The sequence below is a fragment of the Penicillium cinerascens genome (genome assembly GCF_028974065.1).
Source record: "Penicillium cinerascens strain IBT 15544 chromosome Unknown contig_1_segment0_segment0, whole genome shotgun sequence".
Lineage (NCBI taxonomy): Eukaryota > Fungi > Ascomycota > Eurotiomycetes > Eurotiales > Aspergillaceae > Penicillium > Penicillium cinerascens.
In genome coordinates this window covers 3,624,871-3,650,052 of record NW_026695287.1, presented here as the reverse complement: position 1 = coordinate 3,650,052, position 25,182 = coordinate 3,624,871, and the positions used below count along the sequence as shown (strand labels likewise).

Here is a 25,182-nt window from a genome sequence, read left to right as displayed (position 1 = left end):
GAATTGAGTGCCACTTTGCGATAAGATAACCAGGAGCAACGTTAGTCCGAGGCATTCATTATTCGTCTGGGGAACATCGTCACCTTTTTTTTTTTTTTTTTGGTCTCTCCCTTCAATTCTACCTCGTCTGCCTTTATTTCCCTGACGCAGTTACGAAGGATGCGAACCGCCCCGAATGTGATTATCACCGGCACCCCCGGAGTGGGCAAGACCGTGCACTGCGAGCAGCTGGCGCAGGAGATCGGGCTTAAGCACCTGTCCGTGAACCAGATCGCCAAGGACCGCGATTGCTATGAGGAATACGACGAGGAGCGCAAAAGCTGGGTCGTTGATGATGACAAGGTACGCTGCTGAGTTATGACTTGGCTGCGACGTTGTTGCGCCCTTTCTCTCTCTCTTTTTTTTTTTCTTTCCCTTTTTGTTGCCCACTTTGCTTTGGTGGGGTCGAACAGCCTCGACCATCGAATTGACTTGCGCGGAAGCTGACTCGGTCTGTGTGATTTTAGCTGCTAGATGCCATTGAAGATGAAGTGCTTCAGGGTGGATATCTCATTGACTGGCACGCTTGCGACATGTTCCCCAAGTCCTGGATCGATCTCGTCGTGGTCCTTCGCTGTCCCGAGACATCAGTCCTCTACGACCGTCTTTCCTCGAGGTATGGATTTCTCACACCGCTGTATATGCGCACGTCTAACCCACGCATCTCATAGGGGTTATCACGAAGAAAAACTACAAGAGAACCTCGACGCCGAGATCTTCGGAGTCCTGCTCGAAGAAGCGCGTGAATCATACGACGAGGAGATCGTGGTGGAGCTGAACAGCGAAAAGGACGACGACGTCGACGCCAACTGCATGCGGATCTCACAATGGGTGGAGAATTGGAAGCAACAACATGCGAATTGAATACCGGATTTTGTCTTGTCTATGATCTCCCGGACCTATCTATATATACCCATACCCTTTTATTGTTGTCCCTCAGCCAACCACTGCTGGAACTTCACCAGAGCCTTGTACCGGTGGGAAATCCGGTTCTGGGCGAGAAGGGGTCAGTACGCGGCTCAACGCCCTCGTGAATCAAACGCGATATCTTACTTTTGCCTCCTTCTCCATCTCTGCGTAGGTCTTTCCCTCGTACTCGAAAATCGGGTCCCAGCCTGGAATGTCCGTTAGGACCTGAAGTCGCCTGCAAGTTTCGTTGATACTTACCGAAGTTGGTCGGGCCTCTGGGCCGAACAATGGATCCCTGCGCATCATTACGATCAGCTTTTAAAGTTACCGTAGATGTTTAGTCGAAGCTGGACTCACCTCGGTGCGTCCCTGGAACAAGATGGGCTCGGCTCCAGGACCCCGACAGAAGGCAAAGGTGCATACGGCTTCGGCAGTCCGGTCGTCGAACCCATCCAGCATCTTGTTCAGACCTTCGTGACCCACAGAGTCCATAAAGGACTTACTAGATTGCGATCAGTTGCCGAGGGGAAAATGGGGGAAATGAACAGGCGGATTGTCCTTACATGTACGGTCCTGGCAGGCCCTTGAGAGCGTGGAATTCCAGCGCAGTATCTTCAGTCAAGGCCGGGCCATTGATCTATATTCAGGTAAGCTTTGGTCCGTGAGGGCCAATTCAACCTGACCTACCGCCTCCGCTGCACGACGGGCCTTTTCCTTGGCGATTTCTTCAATCGTGCCCTGGATTTCCGGCACATCCACGGCCTGGTTGTCGACCTCGATGACGTTGCCGAGAATGGCGCGCACCTCGGTGAGCTTGTTCTTGTTGCCCGTGATGAAATTGAGCTTGGTCAAGGTCATGACGGCGGTTTGCGGTGTTGGTGGGAGTTGCAAGAGAGTTCAACCGGTTGGCTCCACCGAATTCCCCCGCGGCAGGACACCGCTCGACCCGCAGTGGTTGATTGTTGTATCACGCATCTACGTCATTTCACTACACACATATCTAGAAAGAATCATATCCATCACTGTATTGCAAACCCGAGACCACCCAGGCATATGGTCGTGGTGAGATGTCACCGGTCGTAATCCGTAGCTCTCAGAAAAATCTAACGTCTAATATACAGAACTACTCCTCGAGCACCCCGTTTTCCATCTCAAGCTTCTCCTGTTGCGCCATCGCCTGCGCCGACACAATCTCAGCTAGTCGCTTCAGGCGCGGTGTTTGAAGCCCTGCGTGATAGTTAGTAAGAGCCGGGGGAAGAAGGAAGTAAAAGGTGGTCACGTACAGGACGGGGTGTACGTTTCCAGGGCCGTGATGACCCTGGGCTCGGCGATCTCATAGGGGCCGCTGTCCTCCATATCCACCGGAGTCAGCAGGAGAACATCGCTCTTCTCCGTGACTCGAGAGGCGACGGCCTTCATGATCTCGCCATTGATGGGCTGCTCGTAGTCCGCAACGAGGTACTGGTTGAGGAGCTTCTGAATTTGGTTCGGGGAGAGCCTGGACAGGATTTAGCACACTTTACAAGACAGACAAAACGGAAGTCGGTCCGATCCCACTTACATCCAGCAGATATCCTGAATGATCTCAATGTCATTCAAGGTAGCCTTCTTAAGCTGAAGAAGCTTGGTCGCTTGCTGTGACGGTGTTAGCGAGGCATAAAACACAAACAAGTTAGCGGAAAAAACTATACCATCAAGTGTTCCAGCTGCAGCGTCCCCTCTGGCATATCGTGACTCTTGCACCACTCCTCGATCCGGGTAATGTTGTAGTTGATCTGGAGACCGCGCTTCCAGGACAGGAAGTTTCGTCGCATAAGAAGGTCGTTAAACGCCGTAACGCCCACCAGCCGTAGAAGCTCGGTAACAGTCTGCGTGATGATGGTGTCCTCAAGGTAGAATGCCTTCATCGCCCGATAGACACCATTGAGAAGGCTCAGAAGGTTGTCCATGCTGTAGGCGGGGTTGTTGTTCGAGGGCAACAGCTTGCCGAGGAAGCGATTCGTCTCGCTGGTGACGAAACCAGGGAGTGATTGCGACTCGATGATGGCTGGTACAATCATCTTGTACAGCTTCTTCTTCAACACCTTCATCCAGGTGTGGTAGATGTTGAACTCCAAAGACTCTAAGTCATGTTTCACAATTTCCAAAAGACGATCGTACTCATAGTTATCGGTCTTCTGAGCCTCGTACCAATCCTCAGCCAGGAAAACGAATGACAACATTTCGTGCACGTTCGACAGCCAGAAAGCGCCAGGGTTGACCGCATCATCACCGTCATGCTGCATGACTTCCTGCTGAATCGACTGCATGACGTTGGCCAGGAAACGCTCGGATTCCTTCACGAAACCGTTGTTCCACATCTCGGATGTGACCAGGTTGATCAGGTACGCAGGGAACAAGACTTCCTTTTCAGTCGGGGGTGGGGTTGAGCTGGGGAGAGGAATCTTGAGGTTGCGAATTAGACCCATGGCGACTTCCTCGTTCAAGGCTTCCTCTTCAGACAATAAGTTCTCGAGCTCTGCTTCGACTGAATCCAGACCAGGGGAGATCGCTGCGCCTGAACGAGCGGCACCAGGTCCAGGGATTGCCATCGATACCGGGCGCGGGTTGTAAGCTCCACTGAAGCGGTCGATATCGATCTTTTCCGCACCGGCGCTGCGTCGCTTGGGCTTGGGCTTCTTGGAAGACACCAGGTTGATCAAACTGCTTGCAGGAGCCGGGGCCGTGCCGCCATTGGGCATTTCGCCATTGAGACCATTGACTGGAACCGATCGCTTGGCGACCTCCAACTGTTCCTCCAATTCCGAAACACGTTGACGAAGAGCAGAATTCTCCTTCTCATGGTCGCCGTCAAGCAGCTTCAGGCGGTCTAGCTCCTCGTTGGTAGCACGGAGTGCCTCGCGGGAGACTCTTTCCTCTTCCTGGAGACGTTTGATAGTGGCCTGAGCTTCAGCATGGTTCTGCTGAAGCTTGCTCATCTCTTCCTCGACAGCCTCCAGACGGGCTGCCGTGATACCTGCCTGGTTGGCCTCGGCCTGGAGTTCCTTGGCACGGGCTTCCAGGGTGTTGTGTCTGCTCCGCCACGACTTCAGCTGAGTTTCGTAGTTCTCGAGCTGAGAGACCAAGGACTTGTTTTCGCGCTTCAGTGACTCCAAGTACTGTGTAAGCTCCACCACCTTGTTCTCCAGCTTGTAGGATATCTGCTTGAGATCTCGAGCTTCCTCACGCAGGCTCTTATAGATCTTTCTGGCCTGCTTCCGTCGCCACAGGTTCTGAACAATGACCACCTTGTGGCGGTACTGTCGCCAAGAACGCAATTGACGCCATGAGCGGAAAGCTCGTTGGATAACCTTGGCTGCATTGCCATTGATCGAGTCCATAATGTTCCGCCGGCACAGGAAACCCTTCGTAACGGATTGGAACAGGATAAAGTTTTGTCGGATCTCATTGTACCGTTTCCTGTCCTTCGAGCCGCGCCAGACCCTCTGGATCGTGGTTGCAGCCTTTGTCCGACGGATTTCTTGGGCATGCTGCCTTGCCAGGAATCCACGAATGAAAGCTTGGGTGGTGAGAATGGATTCGCGAGCCTCAAGATAGCGGCGGCGGTAGTATTTGCATCGCAAGTTCTTTTGGATCATAATTGCACACTCGTTCAGTCGTGATGTACGCAGATTCTCCAGGAAGGCAAGCATGCCCGCCCGGAAAAAGATCTTGGTCAGACCCAGCTGGTACTTGTCCTGCCTTTCCTGGCTGGCATCGCCCAGTGCCTTGCGAAGGATGGCATGACACATATTTCGGATCTCAGATGTCCACTGCGAGGAATGGCAAAGCATGTAGTAGCGGATGGCAAACTCCTCGTAAGTCCAACGAGTAGGATACCCTGCCGTACTGATTCTGACAGTTTCCAGGACACCGCAAGCTCTCAACTGACTGAGAACCATTGGCCCCTCGAATTTCCAAGCTTCCTTGGCTTCATTGGGCTTAATGCAGCGGATGTAATGCACCTCGGTGGAATTGATTGTGGCCATCAACTCGATCAACGAGGATTTGAAGATTCCTCCAAGTGTGGGTTTGCGGTTGACAGCAACACCAATGCGGCGGCCAGGAGCCGCTGCAACCGGTTTGGACGAAACAGCTGCGGAGTCCTTGTCACGAACTGCAGCGGCAGTGTCGAGAATCTCCTTGATAAACACATTAGACGAGTTCCGCAGGACCCCCAAGGTGCTCGTCAGGAACAGTATCACGGTTCTTTTCAATGAAGCCGTCAGACTCGTAAGTGACATCAACGGCATAATGACAAACGGTAAATGCAGATTTGCCAAAGCGAGGCTTCTTGTAGAACTTTTGCTTATCGGCAGCAAAATGGTGGTGAAGCTTGGTGACGAACTGCTCATCAGAGCCCATGGGGAGGCGGGACTCTTCATCCAGCAGCGCCAAGATTCCAAGCTTTGCCTCGATCAGGTCAATACAAGGCTGGTTGTCCGAGAAATCAATGAAAGTCCAGTCAATCTCTTCGCGGACGTATTCTTCCTGCTCGAGCTTGAAGACATGTTGATTGAATTCCTGCTGCAGCTTTTCGTTCGCGTAGTTGATGCAGAACTGCTCGAAGGAGTTCTTGGCAAAGTGCTCGAAACCGTAGATATCCAGCACACCAATGAAGGTTACAACTCGCCCGAGAACCTCGTCAGTGGCCAGGCCACGGTTGATCTTGTCCACCAGCCAGTCAAAGAGACTCGAGTAGATGAACTTGGCAACCGAATCTCGGACCACAAGGGCTTGTTGCTGGGTGAGATTAGAGGTAATCTTCTCGCCTCGAGTGATGAGTTGCTTCTTGATAATCCACTTGGCAAATTCGGTGACATCGATTCCGAGCATCTCACAAGCACGCACAAGCGAGGGCTCCGACGGCGAAAGGGAAGAGTCTGTGCGAGTAGCAGTAATCTTCATGTTACCGAGGTGCAGCAAAGCCGCAAGGATACGGAAAATCTCAGTCTGGTCCTGCTGCGACACCCCGATAGTGGCCAGAGATTTCCTGGTCGCGTCAAATTCAGCCTTGTCGTCAACACCGTCAATAATCGGGATACCGCCCTGGTTGAGATACTCGAAGTCCTCAACCGGCAACAAACCCAGCTCCTGCTTCTCGTCATCGGTAGCACCGGCCACCAGTTGGTAGAAAATGTGGTAGTTGCGCTCCTTGAGGGGTTGGAACACAAGTCTCGAGCGTTCAAGCAGGTAGGTCCGGATCTTCGCTCCGATGATGTTAGTCCTTTCGTCGAACATGATCTCGATGTATTTGCCAAATCGGGACGAGTTGTCATTTCGGGTTGTTTTGGCGTTACCAAATGCTTCCATGACCGGGTTCGTGGCGAGGATCTGCTCTTCGGTCTCACTGATGGCATCCGCTCGGCTCGTCGTGTATTTTCCAGGCTGGTCCGAGGACTCGCGAGTCGCAAAGTACCGCATGATGTATTTAGCGCTCACGGTCTTACCAGCACCCGATTCACCGGAGACAACGATTGTCTGGTTCTTTCCATCGCGAAGCATGTCACTGTGTGTGTGTGGATCCGTAAGAAGACAATTCTCATAGAAAGGCAGAAAGAAAAGTAGCGCTTACGCAAAAGCTTCCTCCGCGATGGCGAACAGATGCGGTGCCTGCGAGGCACGCTGTTTTCCAGCATAGACCTGCACCATCTGTGGCACATAGAGGGAGTCCACCCTGGCGAAAGGGTTGGTCGCAATCAGAACGATTCCACTGTAGGTATATATTTCTTTCTGGGCATAGCGGAGCTTTATAGCCTGCAGGACTTTTAAAGCCGTCAGTTGGGGGAATAGGATCGCAAGCTGTTAGCGGGACGAACCAGCAGGCTCATTCAAGTGGGACAGATTGGTCAAGTCCTCGCTCGCTTCTAACATCGCAGGGTTCATCAACGGCGGAAGGTTTGAGTTGTTGTCGACCTGCAGCTCAGCCTGCGAGGTCTCCACGGTTTTTGTCTGTTTACATCCCCCAACCCGGTCAGTATTTCTGCAAAGCTCGGTGGTCTAGCCTGGCAGTGCTGGGTACAGCAAAACCCACCTCGCCATTCTCCAGCTCAAACACCAGCTGCACTTTTTCTCCATCCACCAGCTTCTCCTTGACCTCGGAGGCCACCCAGCCCTCCGTCGGGTCGGGCTGCCATGCCCTTGTGCCGACCTCGTAGATGTGCGCCATGGGACCGATGTCCGATTGTGGTACCGAACGCAATCAAATACCGGAGAGAATGAAGTAGGAAAGCGAATCGTCTAAAAAAAATGCTGGATGGGGGCTTCGGGGGAACCGGATACAGGGGGAAAAAAGGGTAAATCAATCACAGTCGCAAATGAGCAGTCCAAAGACAAGGGGTCTGACGGTGACCCCTCATCGGCTCATACTCCGAAAGAAGAAGAGAAAAGGGAAAAGAAATGAAGATGTCTGGGTTAGAGGATGTGAGAAGGAAGCCCTTGTAACAGCTGGCCATTAGCGAGAGCCCCTGAGCTTCGCGGGACGCATTTGGGGAGCCGCGCCACACCCCCACAGCCCTGTCACCGCCATCCGCTTCTTACATATGCACCATGCCCATGCACCATGTACCTTACTCTCATCTGATGTCTAGATCTCATCCAGGCCAGCTCGACATGGTGAATAGTAGGTGATTTGCTTGTGTACATCTAGGGTGCGTCCGAACACGGAGACACTGCTAGCTGCCTCTACTAATATGATGCCCCCAAGGTCGGGGTCCCGGGGTCCCTGGTCCCCTGTTAGTTACCAACTACCTAGATATCTATCTACCTTTCGAGACATTTTAGATGTACAGAAAATCTCTCTTCGCCATTACCATGGATATCAGTCTGGGTTCCGCAGTGTTTATTGTCAAGTCCATACATGTCTTCTGTCAGCAAAGTACAACCCTAGAAAGGTATAGAGGGATCACATCTACGGACTGCTACGACTAGTCCTGACTGAATCATCTATAAAAACAAAGTGGTGTCTATCGCCGGTGCCCTCTCGACAATCCAGGGGCTGGAGACGAATATTACACACTGATTATGCCGATTGATTGGAGAGTATTAGGTAGACAGGGGAGACATGGAAAAAGTTCACGCAGTGCAGGGGGGCAAAAGGCATCAGTGAGGAAAAGGAAACGTAGCAAAATAACATCAACGAGGAATTCCATGAAGCATTCAGGTCTGCTCGCCCGGGAGGCTAAAATTTTTTCCTTTCTTAGTTTTGCTTGCACTCGGCAGCCTCCTTCTTGGGCTTGGAGGTTCCATCCTGAATGGGGCAGTTAGCTCTGGAATCAAGAAAAAAACCATATGAATAATTCCGTACCTCTTCATCCGAGTCGTCTTCGACGTCACGGTCCGATCCTTGCTCGTCGTCGTCATCATCATCCTCGTCCTCGTCCTCCTCATCCTCCTCGTCCTCGAACTCATCCGGGTCCATTTCATCGCCCAGCTCCTCGAACTGGAGTGCCTCACCGGTGAACCAGTCGATCGCGCGGGGGATCAGCTTCTCCTTGATGTCCTCACCCAATTGGTAGTCAAGCTCCAGGCGCTCTTCGATATCACTGGCGACGGACTCGTCGTCATCGGTGGGGGGTTGCGGGGGAGAGAAGAAGTTGAAGAAGGATTCGGTGGGCACACTGACTTTGACAACGCGGGTCTGCTTGGTGTCTAATGAAGGTTGTTAGTAAGGGGCCGCTATGTAATAACGAAATGAGGAAATAAAAATCCCACGTACTCTTGTTGCGTTGCTTCTTGCTCTCGAGGCGGAGGGTCAGGTCCTGGTCGGCCTTCCAGTCGATCTTGGAACCTTCGGCGTGGTCGTAGATGAAGTCACCGCCGTATCCGTTCTCGTCCTTGTAGTAGTAGGTCTTGGAAATGGTCTTGTTGGTGAAGAACTCGTTCTCCGCAAACTCGAAGATGAGGCGGAATCCGGGGCGGTCCAGGTACTCCATGCGAATGTCGGTGAGGTTCTTGAGGGCCTCCTCGTCTCGCTCGGTGATCATCTCGGCGAGCGAGATCTGGTTCTTCATGGCAGAAAGCCAGAACTCGGGGATACCGTTCATGGACTCGCCCTCATCCTTCTTCTCCTCCTCGGCCTCGTTATTTTCTTCTTCTTCTTCTTCTTCTTCCTCCTCGTCCTCCTTTCCGGCCTCTACCTCACTCTCAGTCGGCTCCACACCACCGTTCACGATCGTAGACCGGCGCTGGTACAGTGGGGTGAACTTGGCGAAGTATTTCTTCTCGAGCTCCAGGACCTCCTCCTGGAACTGAGCCTCCAGCTTAGCGTGCTCCTTCTGGATTCCCTTCAGGCCGGCCACGCGGCGACGGACAACCGGGGGAGAGAGATTCGATGTAGCCCGATGAGCGACCGACGAGCTGGCCCAGCTTGCCCTGGATCATGGAGACCAGAGCCGGGTTGCGGGCGAAGAGGGAGGCAGCAGCGGCGGTATCCAAGTTCTCTGCAGGATAGCGGTCAGAGACGGCGACCGTAGTGGAGGGGGAGTGGAGGAAGGTAGGGGAGAGGGAGATATCAGCGAGGCTACTTACCTTCCTTGATGCTGGACACACCGGGCTGCTGGGCGTGCGAGGAGATCGGGGCATTGTTAGCCGGCGTGTTTTGCGGGGTCCTTTTTTTTTCAGTCAGTGTTTTTTGCACGATAAGCGGTCAAGGAGGAAAAGCCTTACGGAGCGACCGGGAAATCGGCCTTCTTATTCCTGATGGGCTCAGACATGGTGAGAGTGGTGAAGGGGGAGAGAGGGTGAAAGAAGGAGGGAAAGAGGGGAGGAAGAGTTTGTATGAGTTTTGGGGGAGGAAGATGGTCTGGAAGATGGTGGGATCCTTAGCGCCGGTGGCCGGAGGGGCTTGGCGGGACGCGACTTGTGGTTGAGCAGACTGCAAAACTGCTCCTGCTCCCAACACTTCGCCCCTTGACTTTTCTTCTATACCCGTACTTGGTCACTTTTGGCCGATGCCTCGTAGGGTACTCTTTATCAGTTATACCTTTCCCTGATCTTTTTTGATCCTCTGGGTTCCCTTTCCCCTCCTTTCTGGTGGATCTCCTGAGCCATTCCATGCGGTCGCGACCCGTTGCCATCCACGGTTTAAATTTAGAAACATTTCCCGGGTTGCATCGATCATCTGCATCAAATAAGATCTCGGAGATGATCGAGTCGGGTTGACAGACAACGGTCGCCATTTCACGATCTTTATCGGGTTCTATATCTCTCTCTACCTTGCTGCATCGTCGGTGATCATAGCGTAGCGGTCTGCATAGTAATTACGCAATCTGTCTATACCGAGGCTTCCCGACCATCTCTCTGCGTAGCCGTGACCGCGACAAAAGTTGTAAAGAATCCGCACATCCAAAGGTCTTGGGTGGCGTTACGGCAAGTGATGGATGAGTTGCTTATTTTCCGGCCTGAGGCTTTTCAAGGGCTGCAGCCTGAAGATAAGGTCACGTGGTGATAACGACGTGTCATGGACTTCGGGGAGATCGCCCCTCACAGATCGAGCTTCCCGGCGGTCAGCTCTTGTCTGTCATGTTTTTTCCTTCCTCCCTGGTAGCGCCTCGGCACAAGTGGTGATGCAGCCCCGGAACCTTGTCTTCGCATAGTCAATATCTCCAGTCGAAGTGGAGCGCCGAACCCGGCCATCGCATCTCTAGGAGACGCAGATCGCAGATCGCAGAATCAAATCACCATGGGTAGTCGGCCGCACTCTCCACCGGGGACCGGTCCTATGGACCTCTCAATGTCCCGGACGAATCTCCGCCGCGATTCCCTGAGAAGCAGGTTGGATAGTCAGTCTCTTGTCTCACCCGAACATGGTGCTGATATTTTTCTAGTATGAGTGTGGTGTCGGACGTGGAGATGGCCCGAAATGAAGTATGTGAATCGAATTGCCCATCGGCTGTACGTTGTAATTGACCTTTATGCATTAGGTTTTCGACGGTCCCATCTCCGAAAGCATCCCTTCAAGCGTCGTCTCTTTCTCCCATCGTCGCAACCGAACCGGGTCCACCGTCAGTTTCACCTATTTTCAGGACGAGGAAGACTTCGCGGAATGGTCCAACGAAGATGCGGTGGATGTGGACAGCGAAATCGACGATACGTCGGTGAACGGATTCGAGGAACCTGACATTGAGTCCGCGAGAGGGTCCTTCGTCTCCAAGAGATTATCACACTCTCGTGATTCTGCCGAACACCCTCTTCTTTCTCGTATCATCTCCTCGAGCTCGTACGGTCGAGATCGAAGGCTTGGAAGCAGGCTTAACCAGAAAGTATACATCGGATCGGAGGATTTGACGGCAGTCTTCGCAGGCTTTTCTACCAGCCGGGGTGGGTTCGCTCTATATCTGGCATTGTGCTTCCTGACTGGTGGATTCGGATACCTGCTCTTTCGCTGGCTCCCTCGATGGCGAGTCAAGTTGATTGGGAAGGCGACTCCCCTGGGAAAATGCGATTGGATTGCAATTGAGGTGAGCATGTCTTGCATGATGCGTCCGATAATTCAACTTGCAGCTGACACGCCGCACAGGATCAATGGAATCAGTTCTCTGTCCACGATGTCAGTAGCCAGCCATACGGACGCCCGCTTTCTACAGTCTTTGTGGATGCCCCAGGTCACGCCTATGACGAAGATAGCGACCCAACTCTTGTGTCTCTCCGGTTCCTTGACTACAGATACTTGCGATTTTGCTATCACCCCGTTGAGGATAAATTCGCCATGATAAACGGCTGGAAGGATCCTGCTTGGACCAATGCGAAGGTCATGCGAGCCGGCCTCGATGCCGACGAACGCGACAGCAGAGAACAACTCTTTGGCCAGAACGTTATTGACATCCAGCAGAAAACTGTTCCTCAGCTGCTGGTCGACGAGGTTTGTAAATACTATCCCTGCTTGTATGTCGCACATTCTGACCGATCAGGCTTTCCATCCGTTCTACATCTTCCAAGTGGCGAGTCTCATCCTATGGTCCATGGATGAATATTACTACTATGCAGTTTGCATTTTCCTCATATCCGCATTCAGCATTGCAGCTACCGTGCTCGAGACAAAATCGGTCCGTTTAAACCACATCATGATCGAATTCAACTCCAGAGACTAACCAAAGAGCAGACCATGCGTCGACTGAGAGAAATTTCAATGTTTGATTGTGACGTCCGTGTTCTCAGGAATGGATTTTGTGAGTCCACCCGGTCTTCATTATCCTCGATGCATAATATTGGACATCGACTGACAATTTCTCGCAGGGCGTTCGGTTTCTTCACAGGATCTGGTACCTGGAGATGTATTCGAGTTTTCCGATCCGTCGTTGAACCAGGTTCCATGTGACTGTATCCTGCTGTCAGGTGACTGTATTGTGAATGAGAGCATGCTCACCGGTCCGTATTGGAGTACCCCCTATTCATTTAACGATGTGACTGACATCAAACAGGCGAGTCTGTTCCCGTGTCTAAGACACCCTTCACAGACGATGCTCTCAACTATCTCGACCTCAGCGCCCCTTCCATCCACCCTAATGTTGCCAAACACTTTCTGTTCAGCGGGACGAAAGTTATTCGAGCCAGACGACCCCAGAATGTGGACGACGATGAAGCCGTTGCGTTGGCAATTGTAGTCAGGACCGGTTTTTTGACGACGAAGGGTGCATTGGTCCGATCAATGCTTTTCCCGAAGCCATCTGGCTTCAAATTCTACCGTGACTCCTTCCGATACATTGCGGTCATGGGTGTGGTTGCGCTCCTAGGCTTCATCGCCTCGTTCATCAATTTCATTCGACTGGGTGTAAGTCTAGCAACCCTCCCCTAAAATCCCCCCAAAAAAGCAGCGCGGAGAACTGATCATTTTCAGCTTGCATGGCATCTCATTATCGTTCGCGCACTTGATTTAATCACGATAGTTGTCCCACCGGCTCTGCCAGCAACTCTCACCATTGGCACCAATTTTGCACTGTCTCGTCTCAAGAAACAGAGCATTTTCTGCATCAGCCCTCAGAAGTGTGTAAATCCCTACTAAATCTGCATCATCGTCGCTAATGGCCTTGTCAACAGAGTGAATGTGGGTGGTAAATTGGACGTTGTCTGTTTTGATAAGACCGGGACTCTCACAGAGGATGGCCTGGATGTCCTCGGTGCACGTGCGGTCAGCGGCAGCCAGAGGTCTGTCTTCCACTTCGTTCAAATGGCGCTCCTCAGTTATGGCTGACTATCATAGATTCTCCGAGTTGTTGTCCGAAAAGTCCGCGGGTCTCCTTCTTCCTCCGTCTTCCGCAGACTCTCCATTTGATCTCGAGAAACAACGAAAGATTATCTACACCATGGCGACATGTCACTCTCTTCGAGTTGTGGATGGCGAGTTGCTAGGAGATCCCCTTGACGTCAAGATGTTTGAATTCACCGGTTGGTCATATGAAGAAGGGGGCAATCATGCCTCCGAGCAGACAACCCCCAAGTTCGACACGATCAGCCCCTCCGTTGCAAAGCCACCCGTAACCCATATCGGAGAAAGCCAGCAAAATGGACCCAATGTAAGTTGCTTACTGCGCTCGTCTGAATATTCGTTGACCATTCCATCCGCAGACTCCCCTTGAACTTGGGGTCCTACGGAACTTTGAATTCGTCTCACAGCTTCGTCGCGCCAGTGTAGTTGTACGGCAGTATAGCGACAAGGGAGTGAGCTCCTTTGTCAAAGGTGCCCCCGAAAGCATCAAAGATATCTGCGTGCCTGAATCTCGTTAGTTACTTTTCCTTCACAACCCCCCAGCCCAATTGCTCAACCTGTCTGCAGTTCCATCCGATTACGATGATTTCTTGAACTACTACACCCATAAAGGATACCGAGTGATTGCATGCGCTACCAAATACGAACCAAAGTTGAGCTGGATGAAGGTTCAGAAGTTGACTCGCTCCGAGGTCGAAAGCGATCTTGAATTTCTTGGCTTCATCATCTTTGAGAACAAACTGAAGCCTAGTACCTCAAGCGTTATTTCAGAGCTCAACCTGGCCGGGATCCGCAATGTCATGTGCACTGGTGACAATATTTTGACTGCAGTCAGTGTCGCTCGCGAGTGCAAGATGATCGGTCCCGATGAGGCATGTTTTATCCCGCATCTTGTGGAAGGTAACACCCCTCAAACTCCATTCGACCGCGTGTGACTGTCGCTAATCATATGTGAAGCTCCTGGACTCGTTGCCAAAACCTCTCTCATTTGGGAATGCGTGGACAACCCAGACCTTAGACTGGACCCGAGAACGCTACTGGTAAGATAACTACATCTCAGCTTGTGGCCTGCTACCTAGCTAATCAATTAAAGCCTCTCGAGACAGATACCGATACCGACCCATCTATTCCAGGGAATGCTCTTCGTGAGCGCAAGTATTGCCTCGCTGTGACTGGTGACGTATTCAGATGGATGATTGATTATGGAAACGAAGACGTCCTGAACAAGGTGAGTTGCCACCGTGTTTCTGTGATACCTCGACAAGCCTGTTGCTAATGAATTTTTGCAATCGCAGGTCCTGGTCATTGGAAGGGTATTTGCCCGAATGTCACCAGATGAGAAGCATGAATTGGTTGAAAAACTTCAATCGATTGACTATTGCTGCGGTTTTTGCGGCGACGGCGCAAATGATTGCGGTGCGCTGAAGGCCGCAGACGTTGGAATTTCATTATCCGATGCTGAAGCATCCGTTGCTGCACCTTTTACCAGCCGGCTATTTGATATATCTTGCGTGCCAAAATTGATTCGGTAAGTCTCCTCCATTGTCCTGATTGCGGGAATTGAGACGAATTAACCATCTCCGCAGAGAGGGTCGAGCTGCCTTGGTGACAAGCTTCTGCTGCTTCAAATTTATGAGTCTCTACTCAGCGATTCAGTTCTCCTCAGTCAGCTTTCTTTACACGTCCGGGTCAAACCTCGGTGATTTCCAGGTAAGTAGAGGATGGATGAACTTTGTCCGATTTCGAGAAGATGGCTAACGCAAGTTTTCAGTTTTTGTTTATTGACCTAGCCCTCATCATGCCCATCGCCATTTTCAGTGAGTAGCGATTCGTCTCCTGGTCAACCTCAGCCCTGGCTAACTCTTCAAACAGTGGGCTGGACCGGTCCTTATTCCAAGCTTTCTCGGAAACGACCAACTGCGGACCTTGTGTCTCGAAAGGTCTTAACCCCTTTGCTAGGACAGATCACGATCGTGGTTTTGTCCCAGCTCGCGATCTTCCAAACTGTTCAGTCTCAACCTTGGTAAACTTTCTCATCGTTTATCGCTGCCCTGGTGAAGTTGCTAATAGTCCATATAGGTTCCAGCCTCCCCAACTAGACGTGGAAAAGAGCAATATTGTAAATTCGGAGAATACGGCTCTATTTTTATTCTCCTGCTTCCAGTACACTTTGACTAGCATCGTGTTGAGCATGGGACGGCCTTTCCGACAACCGATGACCTCCAATGGTGAGTAATAGACACTTCGTCCACTATATTGATAACCATATCTGACTGATTTGTCTCGTTAGCGCCGTTCATGTGTACCATTATCATCGACCTTCTGATTGCAGGCTTCATGCTCTTCCGGCCTTCGGGGTGGGTGGTGGAAGTTATGCAGCTGACTTGGATGTCAGACGGGTACCGCATTTGGATTCTGCTGTTCGCTTTCGGAGCCTTTGCGCTGTCCTGGATGGCCGAGGCCGCTGTCTTCCCTCGTCTCGCGCGCTTTATCGGACATGCTCGTGCCCGCCTTCAACCAACTTTCCGCAAGAAGCGCCGTCAGTACAAGGTGCTCCTAGAGGATATGCGCCTGCGATAATTGGCAATTGATGGGATTGGCACTGTATTTATACATAGAAATGTGGATAAAGAAAACCAATTACGGTTTACTAATTACAGAAGTTCTGCGGGACACACAAAAAGAACCACGTACGTGGCACAAAAGAAAAACATATTATAGGCGGCGAGGGGGAAGTGACGACACCCGATAGTGAGCAGAGAAGCCGCAGCTAAAATAGAGTTGTTCTTGTTAGTCTGGGTGGTGAAGGGGGAGGGTCCTGCATGGAGGAAGAGGTGGAGACAAATGGAAGAGTAGACCCCTAGACCTCCTGGAGTACGTAAAAGGGATTTTTCTCTTCATTTGCTTCTTGATGAACTAAAGCAGCCTGTTTGTCATAAATAACTTTCTCGTAACAAGTTAACCGTAGATTCAACCTCGGTGGCCAAGGCAACCAAGTTGTCTATAACTGTTGCATTGGCAACTATCAGAACTGGTATGATACATTTCAACCGCCCAACCGGCAAGTCCTGCTGCAGGGGGAGAATACGAAACAAGACGTGACATGAAAGAGCCTAGCGGCTCCTTTCGGTTCAATTGAACAATGGTTCGAGATTGAGGAGGGGCTTCGAGACCACCACCGCCTAGTGATCCCACGGGTGTTTCCAGCCCAGCAGGGCCGGGCCATCCTTCTTGGCACGGTACATGAGCTGAGGGAATCGGGGTCAGTTCCAATCACTTGCGAATAGTTTGGCAAGGGGTATATCGTACGAAGAACCACATGCTGGCGCCCAGGCCCGTGGCAATGAAGCGGTAGAGAGGTCGCGCCGGGTGGACGTGGACAGGGTGATGAGAGGGGCCTGCCATGGCTGGAAGGAAGAGGTTAGTGTAGGCTCTTCATGGGATGTAGAAATCACTCACTGTCGGTGAGGTGTGCTCGCTTCACGAAGTGGCAGGTTGCTGGAAGCGGATTCCACGGCGCCCCGAAGTTGTCGGCGCGGTCACGTGGTCGGTGACCGTGCCTTTTCCCTCTCGCCTCTCTCTGCGACTCGGTCTCATAGGATCTGGCAGGCCAGACGTCTTTCTCTCTGCCTTTATTTGGGCGACTCTGCGCTCTTCATTACGCCTTTCATTCCGGCCGCTTATATTAGAAGACGACTTTGAATGGCCGAGTCCAATACCCTGTCAAGGTAGCTTCTCCCGAACCGCAAATGTACCACCGCTGCCTCATTTCTTCGATCTGCCATTCACTCTTACTTTGAGCCCGATCTGTGATGTGGCATTTTAACCCGAGCTTCTCATTGTCTGAAACCAGCGCGACAGACCCTACCTGAGTCTCCAAACGCCTTACGCCTACCGTATGTGTCTCGACTGAGCAACAGCCCTCCAATAACCAAGAAGCTATCCAGCCACAATCTGCGCTACAGATTCCGACTATTCTTTTTCTTGGTCGGCTCCGGAGGCCGACTGTGAATACAAGATGGCTGTCGCATCTCTTGAGAATGATGATCACGGCCAGCCTCGGTTTCCAGGCTGCTGCAACATTCGCGATTTCGCATTTATCGACAAGCTCGGCGAGGGAACCTTTGGGTAGGTCGGCTCAAGGTATAATGTGTTGCAGATGGCTGACTGGTTGATAGTATGGTTTACAAAGCACGATCCAAGAAAGACAACTCGGTCATGGCCCTGAAGAAGATTCTCATGCACCACGAGAAGGAGGGCGTAGGTGTCCCTTTCACTCTTCTCAAGCATTATCACTAAATCATTCCCGGACAGTTTCCCATTACTGCAATTCGAGAGATCAAACTCTTGAAAGCCCTTTCTCATCCAAATATCTTGCAACTCAAGGAGATGGCCGTTGAGCGAAACAAGGGTAAGATCAATATCGGCATGCAAAATCCATGGCAGCCTTCCTGACATCTGTACTAGGCGAAGGGCGGAAAAAGCCTAACATGTACATGGTCATGCCGTACATGGAGCATGACTTATCGGGACTACTCGAGAACCCAGATGTCCAGTTTACCGAGCCCCAGATCAAGTGCTATTTAATGCAGCTTCTTGAAGGGTTGCGGTACCTGCATGCGGTACGAACGCTTCGATCTTTGGTGAAGAAAAGTCTATCTAACCCCATCATAGAACTGCATTCTGCATCGTGACATGAAGGGTGTGTTGATCCGTGAGCATCAGTTGATTGAAATCTTCAGCTAACCGGTCATGGGGTAGCTGCCAATCTTCTTATCAGCAATGAAGGAATCCTTCAGATCGCAGACTTTGGGCTCGCGCGACCCTTCGATGAACCCCCTCCACAGCCTGGCAAGGGCGGGGGAGAAGCCAAGAGGGAGTACACCGCTCTTGTTGTCACCAGGTGGTATCGACCGCCCGAGCTACTTCTTCAACTCCGGCGGTACACAACAGCCATCGATATGTGGGGGGCCGGGTAAGCTTTACCATCATCTTCTCCCTCCGATCACCTCTAATGACACACAGGTGTGTTTTCGGCGAGATGTTCAAAGGAAAGCCTATTCTCTCCGGCAACACTGATCTCGATCAAGCGAGGCTCATTTTTAACCTCGTGGGTACTCCAACCGAGGAGAACATGCCTGGGTGGAGTTCGCTCCCGAGCCTCGAAGGCGTGAAGGACTGGGGATCCAAACGTGGAAATCTTGGGGAGGTCTTCAGAGAGTAAGAAATCCTTGAACTCGTGTTGAGCCTGCTCTCCAGGGACAGGCTCTCAGGCGGGAGGCGAATTGACTAACAGTTGGAACAGTCTGAGCCCGACAGCCATCTCGCTGCTGTCTGAACTTCTCCGGCTCGACTGGCGGAAACGGATCAACGCCATAGATGCTTTAAAACACCCTTATTTCACCACGCCTCCACTACCTGCGCGCCCCGGTGACATTCCCCGCTTCCAAGATTCCCACGAGTTGGACAAAAAGAAGCCACCACAGCGGCCACCTATGCCTCCTGCACCCGCAGGTGGCTCCGCCAATACCGCCTCCAACGGAGGGTGGGCTAGCTCTGGCTCTCGAGGTCCAGATTCGCGCAGTCGCATCCCAGGTGCAGCCCGTGGAGGTCGATCGAACGCCCCGGGCTCGGGCGGCAACTTGCACCGGGGCGGGCCATTCCCACCTTCGCGGGATAACGGACTACCGCCGCGGCCTCCCGTGTCGGCTCGCCCTCCATGGGATGGGTCACAGACGGGCAGGTCGGATGGGAGAGATGACCAGCGACGAGACCGACCTGGTCAGAATCGGACCGGCGGGAGATTCTCGAACAACGTCGACTCGTACGTTCCCAACTACGGCAATCCTCATGAGCGCCCGCGCGATTCGGGTGACCATAACGCCCAATCGAATCCCGAATGGCGCAACTCGAATCGCCGTGATTATCGCCGTGACGCTCCTCGACGACGAAGCCGAAGTCCTAACTTTAGAGACTCGAGCAGAGGGTGACATTTGAAAGTGCATCGTGCCGACTTCAATTCAATCGGGTCATTTTACCTTCAGGTCATCATGACCATCTTAGATCCCTAGAACAAGGACATTCGAAACCAGGAGATCGGAATGCCCACCATCGTGGCGTGGTCTATTTAGGCCTCTCCAAGCCGCTTTGGAGTGTCCGTTCGTGGAAATACATTATTCTGCGCAAACTTGCCAGGGAAGATCTCAATCCTCAGGTAGTAAAATAATCAAATGAACACGTTTCATATCAATGACTTTTCTCTAGCTTCAATAAACATGCAAAGTACAAATTTGCTCTATTACACACATGTCATCGGACAGGCTTCTTGTCGCCTGGGAAGATCTTTGCATATACAGCCTTTTTGAGAGACCTCGTTGAAAGAGTCTCGTGAGTTCGTCAAAATTGAACCTTCCGGGTTCAGATACGTAAAGTTGATTACAATGGAGCAATCGATGCTCGTCTAGTACAAAATGCGGGTCATGATTCGGGCTGGACGATTTCAGGTTAGAATCGATGTGTGTAACTCTGGAAAAGGGGAGGGTATTCTCACAGGGAAGGCTCTCCAACCTCTCGTACAGGTCCTTGATGTTCGTGGTGTTCACGTCGCTGATATCAGCCATCAGGTAGGCAACCTGAACGTACTTAGTAACTTGATCCACGGCAATTGTGACCGAATACTTACATCGCCTCTGCTGTCGGTCATCTGCTTGTCGACATTGTGGTCGCCAATGATTTCGTTCACCTTCCGCAACACACCGGGAATGTTCTTGTGAATATAGACAACCTATAACCAGTCGGTCAGTCTTAATCTCGCTCTCCCAAGTTACTCTCGCCAACAAATCACAGCCGCAGCGAGAAGGGAACTTACCCGTGCGTGGTCAGGCTCCTCCATGGTCAGGGAACGGAGGTTAACCTCGGGCAGGTTGACAGCGCCCAGAGTGGTACCTTCGTTGACGTAACGAGTCAGAGCCTGGGCAACTTCCACACCGATCGCGCTTTGGGCCTCCTCGGTGCTGCCTCCGATGTGGGGGGTCAGAATGAGATTCTTGAGGGCACGCAGGTCAGCTCCCCAGGTGTTGAGGTCGTTGTTGAAGTAGTCGCCGTTGCCGGCAGGCTCGTTCGGATACACATCCAGCGCAGCACCAGCAACCTTGCCGCTTCGCATGGCATCAATGAGCGCGGGGATGTCCACCACGGTTCCACGGCTGGCATTGATCAGGTAGCTCCCGGTCTTCATCTGGTCAAACTGCTTCCGGCCGATCATGCCCTTCGTCTCCGGAACTTCGGGAACATGGCAGGTGATGAAGTCGGCCTCGGCCATCAGAGCATCCAAGGTCTCGACCTGACGAGCAGTACCGAGGGCCATCAGGTTGAGCACATCGTAGAAGATGACCGACATCCCCATGGACTCTGCCAGTACAGACAATTGGGCACCGATGTGACCGTATCCAACGATACCTAGAAGGCTCGGTCAGCAATTGGCGAGCCGAAACAGAGCAGTCAAGAAACGATGCCTACCCAGCGTCTTGCCACGGATCTCCCAGCACTTGTTGCTCACTTTGTTCCAGGTTCCGTTGTGCATTTCGTTTGAGCGGTCACCCAGCTGGCGCGCGAGGGCAATGATTTCTCCGATGACCAGCTCTGCAACACTGCGAGAGTTGCTGAAGGGCGAGTTGAAGACCGCAATACCGTGGTTGGCAGCATACTGGAGGTCGACCTGGTTGGTACCGATGCAGAAGCACCCGATAACGATCAGATTCTTGGCCTCCTTCAAGATGCGCTCAGAGAGCTTGGTCTTCGAGCGAATACCGATGACATGAACGTCACTGTGTCACCAGAAGTGGTCAGCAATGGCCTTTCAATTGGTACGGAAGGAGGTCCAACCGGATCTTCTCAATGAGCTGATCTTCGGAGAGAGAAGACTTGAGGAATTCCACTTGGTAGCCCTGCGCAGACAGGATGTCACGGCCGGCCTGGTTCACGTTCTCCAGCAACAGAACCTTGATATCCTCGGTCGCAAAGGGCTTGAGGTGCTTCGCATTCACCACGGGGATGATCCGTTGGAGAGCGGAGCCGTGGCTGGAGGGGGAGTGGAATGAAGCCGTGGGCGAGGTCGAGAGGTACTGGGCCTGGGCGGCCAGCTCGTCCTTGCGAGGACGGATATCTTGAGCAGTTGCCATAGCGGAGGATTACAGATGAGGGAAGAATGAGGAAGCCGACAGATTCACTTCCACTGGGAGGGCTCTATGAATCACTTCCATTATATAAGCCTCGCCGCGGATCTCCGGAATCGGACCGTTTGCAAGGTTGAAAACAGACGGATCCGGCCCGAACTGTGCTCCTCCTATTTGTTATTTTTTACCTTTTTGGCTAATTAATTTTTAAATTTGCACACTGACTCATACTTGGGAGAGGGGGGTCCTCAGGCAAGTCAATTGCGTGATAGGATAAGATGGAGAATCCTCGGAGGGCGCGGGGCCTTTTTTTTTTCTCTTCCCGTTTCTTTCTTCCGGTGGGAGTAAGACGGCAGCTAACGCGATAAGCCGGTGTGGGGCGATTATGATCTACATTGAACGAAGCTATATATGTATTCTTGTACCTTAAGTCCCTACTAGTTATAGTGAATTTATGGATGTCGCCTGAAGGTGACTGGACTCCTGTAGATGAGGTATCGAATGTAGGTTTGGATTTCTGGCTTCCGCTCGTCTCCCCATTTAGACTTGGAGACTCTGCATCTTCTTGGCCGCCTCGTCGGCACCGGCGGGCTTGCCCTTGGCCTTCGCCCTCTGGGAGGTCGAGTCCTTGGGCAGCTCCTTGGTGTAAGGGATGAACTCCGGTGCACCGGGAATGTACTTGCGCAGCGGCTCGGGGACCTCGATACCCTGTACAATTGAGTTAGCGCACGTACGGACAAAAGCGCGAGACCAAACACTGACCTCTTCCCTTTGGAAGTTCTCGAGGACGCAGCAGAGCGTTCGCTCGGTCGCACAGAGAGTAGCATTGAGGGCGTGGACGTAGGTCTTCTTTAGGTCGGTGGCCTTTTTGGCACCGAAACGAATATCAAGTGCCCGCGACTGGTAGTCGGTGCAGTTGGAGCACGACACGAGCTCCTTGTACTCCTGCTGGAAGGGGAACCACGCCTCCAGGTCGTACTTCTTGGCCGCAGCGTTGTTCAACGCTCCGGAAACAATGGCCACGACCTGATAAGGGAGTCCCAGGGACTTGTAGAACTCCTCGGAGGTGGCCATCATATCCTCGAAAGCTTGCCACGACTCGTCGGGCTTGGTCAGAACAAATTGTTCGATCTGTGCAATGTTAGATACCGAGTCGGAGTTTGGGGGTGTGCGCGGTATTCCGGCCTACCTTCTCGAACTGGTGGACACGGAAGATCCCCCAAGCATCCTTGCCGTGCGCGCCAGCCTCTTTGCGGTAGCATGTGCTGTATCCGGCGTACCTGTCCCCATTTCGTTAGCTTCGTCTTCGAACAGGTCAGAGTGCATGTCTCACTTGATAGGCAGGTCCTTCTCCTGCAACCACTCGCTGTCGTGTAGGGCAGACAGCGGTTGCTCCGAGGTCGCAATGAGGTACTTGTCCGTGGACTTGTCATCACTTTCAGTGACCTTGTACAACTCTTCGTCAAATTGCTCGAGCTGTGCGGTCTTCGCCATCAGATCCTTGAGCATGAACTGCGGGGGCTGGTTGGGCTTGTAGCCCTTGTTGAAGAGGAACTCGAGGCCATAGTTAATCAAAGCCAGGTTGAGGAAGAGGCCATATCCGGTCAAGCAGTATCCACGGTGGCCGACGATCTTAACACCGCGCTCCGGGTCGTATCCATCCAAGCGAGTCAGGACTTCGTGGTGGGAGAGGCAGCCGGGTCGCTCCATGGAGACATTCTCGGGGGCCCATGTTCTGATAATCTGGTTGTCATCCTATGTCCCGCCACGTGTCATATCAGCATGGTGAAACAAGCCTGACGGCGGTGGTTCTGGACGGGGCTACCAACCTCATTGTTGCTCACGGGGACCGAGTCGTGAACGTAGTTGCCAATCGGCCGGATTTTGCGGTCCCGCTCCAATTCCTTCTGGACGGCGATGTCTTCCGCCTCCTTCTTGCGCTTCTCAATATCGGCTTTTTGATTCACCAAGTCACTAGCGTCTTCCTTGGCCTGGCCGCCAAGAGTGAGTATTTGCTGGGTAAGAAAGAAACACGGAGGTTCAGTACCTTCTTCTTCTTTCCAATCTCCTTCTGGACGGCATTGAGCTCGGAGCCGATTTGAGTGGCCGCGTACCGTGCTAGTACCAGTCAGCACCATACATATGATCCTCGCATCGACACAAAACATACCTCGGCGGGCTTCTTCATACAGAGCGATCACTTCTTCAACAACTTCCTCGGGGGCAAACCGCCGGCGCTGGCTCTCCTTGATTTTGTTTATGTCACCACCGCGCTCGGTGATGAAATCGTTAAGGTCGAGCATGTTGAATCAACGAAGCGCGAGAAAAATGGCAGTGAGTCAGAGCCGGGTACCTCAGTTGTGGAGGGGTAAAATGCAAAAGTGCGCGCGCACGGCGGGGCATTACTTAATCCCGCCTGCGATGCTTCGAAGGTGAAACCACTCCGATGGCAACAATGCTAACCTCGGAACTTAGACTTGCGCGTCAATTGACCAGTCGAGGCCTGCGAGGCCTATTCATTATTCTATGCACGCTGCGATACCAAAATACAGATCCCCTAGCCTAACCCGAAAAAGAAATCCTTCATGAATCATGCAACCGAACCCAATGTTCCACCAAATCCAGAAAAGATAATCAAAGAAAGAGGAAGAGAGAGAAACAGAGAGAAAAAAGGAAAGAAAAGACCTCGGGTACGAAGACTCGTCCCGACGGAAAGTTCAACGAGGCCATTGGATATACCCATATGGTAGCTCGGTACTCGCTTGGATACTAACTAGGTAAAACAATAAGGTCAGCCAGCAATGACGCGAGTAGCTTGAGGCAAGATTAAGGCAACATGATGACCTGGTAAAACCGAACTATTCGAAGAATGGACAGTCACAGTGGTCGAGTTGAAACCAACCGGTTATCGCGGGACCCGGAATACCAGTAATGCATTTTGCTTCATTTCTCAGGAGGAGGACGATTGCGTAGCTTCACATACCGTGGGTTACAGCTAGTTATCTCACAGCAAATGGTCCAGGCTAATCACATAACGGCGCACTTGTTGCCGCCGGTGGGCTGAGACGGGTTCTGGGACTTCTCGATCTCCCCTATCATCAGGTCGAAGGCCTTGGAGACATTGAAGTCCAGGAAAGCACTAGCTTCCGTGAATGCACAGTTCACTTCTTCCGCTAATTGCCGGCCCTCATCGAGAGAGACTTGGCGTTGTTCTGGCTTGAGATCGCTCTTGTTGCCGACCACCACCAGCGGCACTTCATCCGCACCCTTTGGGGAGGTTAGAAATTTCACCAGAGTCAAAGGCACTGGACAGAACAGAGCTTACCAGGTGATTCAGAATCTTGTCCCGAATGACTCTGACCATTTCAAATGATTGTCGCGAGGTGACCGAGTACACAATGATATAACCATGGATCCCAATGAAGTGTTTCGAGTTCAGGATACTGTACTCATCCTATTGCAGAAAGCATCAGCGAATAATGCTTTTCTCGCAGGGGGAAAATGCATACCTGTCCAGCAGTGTCTACGATCTCAGTGGCGTAGTCTTGACCATTGTACTTGATAATCCGGCTGAAGGTATTCTCAATTGTGGGGTAGTAACTTTCCACGAAATGATGCTCGACAAAGCGGACGGTGAGAGACGATTTGCCTGGAATCCTGCGTTAGACGATAAAATCCGCTTGAAAGTAGGGCAGGGAAAGATCCGTACCGACGGAACGGCTACCGACAATTGCGATCTTTCTTTGTTTCGGGGCGGCAGGCATCTTGGAAGGGGAACAGCGAGCACGGCTCGGAAGATTGTCAAGTTGGAATCGA

General features: G+C 52.1%; 10 protein-coding genes across 10 annotated transcripts; 3 read left to right on the top strand and 7 right to left on the bottom strand.

Annotated features, from left to right (window-relative positions):
- Nucleotides 1-159: 159 nt before the first annotated feature.
- N7498_002901 (nucleoside triphosphates FAP7) lies at nucleotides 160-903 on the top strand (the record flags this gene model as incomplete). The annotated part of the gene is made up of 3 exons (XM_058449963.1): nucleotides 160-342; nucleotides 507-655; nucleotides 711-903. The coding sequence occupies 3 exons, from the start codon at nucleotides 160-162 to the stop codon at nucleotides 901-903; spliced, it is 525 nt and encodes a 174-aa protein (XP_058312307.1).
- Nucleotides 904-953: 50 nt separating this feature from the next.
- N7498_002900 (non-canonical purine NTP pyrophosphatase) lies at nucleotides 954-1,844 on the bottom strand. The gene is made up of 6 exons (XM_058449962.1): nucleotides 1,636-1,844; nucleotides 1,512-1,585; nucleotides 1,306-1,450; nucleotides 1,207-1,243; nucleotides 1,093-1,154; nucleotides 954-1,031 (listed from the first exon to the last, which is right to left on the bottom strand). Exons 1-6 carry the CDS (start codon nucleotides 1,804-1,806, stop codon nucleotides 963-965), a joined length of 558 nt encoding a protein of 185 aa, XP_058312306.1. The 5' UTR covers nucleotides 1,807-1,844; the 3' UTR covers nucleotides 954-962.
- Nucleotides 1,845-1,968: 124 nt separating this feature from the next.
- N7498_002899 (type V myosin) lies at nucleotides 1,969-7,245 on the bottom strand. Its single transcript, XM_058449961.1, is given in 8 exon segments — nucleotides 1,969-2,175; nucleotides 2,232-2,446; nucleotides 2,510-2,583; nucleotides 2,640-5,129; nucleotides 5,149-6,496; nucleotides 6,563-6,752; nucleotides 6,807-6,939; nucleotides 7,022-7,245. 8 exon segments carry the CDS (start codon nucleotides 7,154-7,156, stop codon nucleotides 2,072-2,074), a joined length of 4,689 nt encoding a protein of 1,562 aa, XP_058312305.1. The 5' UTR covers nucleotides 7,157-7,245; the 3' UTR covers nucleotides 1,969-2,071.
- Nucleotides 7,246-8,185: 940 nt separating this feature from the next.
- Nucleotides 8,186-9,863, bottom strand: nap1 (histone chaperone NAP1; the record flags this gene model as incomplete). The annotated part of the gene is made up of 6 exons (XM_058449960.1): nucleotides 9,655-9,863; nucleotides 9,517-9,596; nucleotides 9,343-9,428; nucleotides 8,705-9,272; nucleotides 8,294-8,637; nucleotides 8,186-8,236 (listed from the first exon to the last, which is right to left on the bottom strand). Exons 1-6 carry the CDS (start codon nucleotides 9,699-9,701, stop codon nucleotides 8,186-8,188), a joined length of 1,176 nt encoding a protein of 391 aa, XP_058312304.1. The 5' UTR covers nucleotides 9,702-9,863.
- An 806-nt stretch (nucleotides 9,864-10,669) lies between these two features.
- N7498_002897 (uncharacterized protein) lies at nucleotides 10,670-15,772 on the top strand (the record flags this gene model as incomplete). Its single annotated transcript, XM_058449959.1, has 21 exons — nucleotides 10,670-10,761; nucleotides 10,815-10,854; nucleotides 10,911-11,447; nucleotides 11,507-11,848; nucleotides 11,898-12,032; nucleotides 12,089-12,155; nucleotides 12,223-12,354; nucleotides 12,408-12,757; nucleotides 12,824-12,969; nucleotides 13,024-13,131; nucleotides 13,187-13,499; nucleotides 13,552-13,705; nucleotides 13,760-14,092; nucleotides 14,150-14,232; nucleotides 14,286-14,420; nucleotides 14,488-14,720; nucleotides 14,779-14,902; nucleotides 14,964-15,009; nucleotides 15,065-15,215; nucleotides 15,272-15,420; nucleotides 15,483-15,772. 21 exons carry the CDS (start codon nucleotides 10,670-10,672, stop codon nucleotides 15,770-15,772), a joined length of 3,960 nt encoding a protein of 1,319 aa, XP_058312303.1.
- Nucleotides 15,773-16,351: 579 nt separating this feature from the next.
- On the bottom strand, nucleotides 16,352-16,680 carry N7498_002896 (uncharacterized protein). The gene is made up of 3 exons (XM_058449958.1): nucleotides 16,652-16,680; nucleotides 16,502-16,599; nucleotides 16,352-16,440 (listed from the first exon to the last, which is right to left on the bottom strand). Exons 2-3 carry the CDS (start codon nucleotides 16,595-16,597, stop codon nucleotides 16,375-16,377), a joined length of 162 nt encoding a protein of 53 aa, XP_058312302.1. The 5' UTR covers nucleotides 16,598-16,599; nucleotides 16,652-16,680; the 3' UTR covers nucleotides 16,352-16,374.
- Nucleotides 16,681-17,168: 488 nt separating this feature from the next.
- On the top strand, nucleotides 17,169-19,182 carry N7498_002895 (uncharacterized protein; the record flags this gene model as incomplete). The annotated part of the gene is made up of 8 exons (XM_058449957.1): nucleotides 17,169-17,320; nucleotides 17,371-17,452; nucleotides 17,507-17,603; nucleotides 17,660-17,814; nucleotides 17,867-17,894; nucleotides 17,954-18,167; nucleotides 18,218-18,412; nucleotides 18,498-19,182. The coding sequence occupies exons 1-8, from the start codon at nucleotides 17,211-17,213 to the stop codon at nucleotides 19,180-19,182; spliced, it is 1,566 nt and encodes a 521-aa protein (XP_058312301.1). The 5' UTR covers nucleotides 17,169-17,210.
- A 470-nt stretch (nucleotides 19,183-19,652) lies between these two features.
- N7498_002894 (D-3-phosphoglycerate dehydrogenase) lies at nucleotides 19,653-21,372 on the bottom strand (the record flags this gene model as incomplete). Its single annotated transcript, XM_058449956.1, has 6 exons — nucleotides 19,653-19,681; nucleotides 19,743-19,824; nucleotides 19,875-19,976; nucleotides 20,061-20,650; nucleotides 20,711-21,018; nucleotides 21,077-21,372. The coding sequence occupies 6 exons, from the start codon at nucleotides 21,370-21,372 to the stop codon at nucleotides 19,653-19,655; spliced, it is 1,407 nt and encodes a 468-aa protein (XP_058312300.1).
- A 534-nt stretch (nucleotides 21,373-21,906) lies between these two features.
- N7498_002893 (serine--tRNA ligase SES1) lies at nucleotides 21,907-23,669 on the bottom strand (the record flags this gene model as incomplete). Its single annotated transcript, XM_058449955.1, has 7 exons — nucleotides 21,907-22,074; nucleotides 22,129-22,497; nucleotides 22,556-22,646; nucleotides 22,700-23,121; nucleotides 23,196-23,357; nucleotides 23,414-23,484; nucleotides 23,537-23,669. The coding sequence occupies 7 exons, from the start codon at nucleotides 23,667-23,669 to the stop codon at nucleotides 21,907-21,909; spliced, it is 1,416 nt and encodes a 471-aa protein (XP_058312299.1).
- A 688-nt stretch (nucleotides 23,670-24,357) lies between these two features.
- rhbA (Rheb family small GTPase rhbA) lies at nucleotides 24,358-25,163 on the bottom strand. Its single transcript, XM_058449954.1, has 4 exons — nucleotides 25,076-25,163; nucleotides 24,876-25,015; nucleotides 24,692-24,820; nucleotides 24,358-24,633 (listed from the first exon to the last, which is right to left on the bottom strand). The coding sequence occupies exons 1-4, from the start codon at nucleotides 25,128-25,130 to the stop codon at nucleotides 24,394-24,396; spliced, it is 564 nt and encodes a 187-aa protein (XP_058312298.1). The 5' UTR covers nucleotides 25,131-25,163; the 3' UTR covers nucleotides 24,358-24,393.
- Between the last annotated feature and the right edge of the window lie 19 nt (nucleotides 25,164-25,182).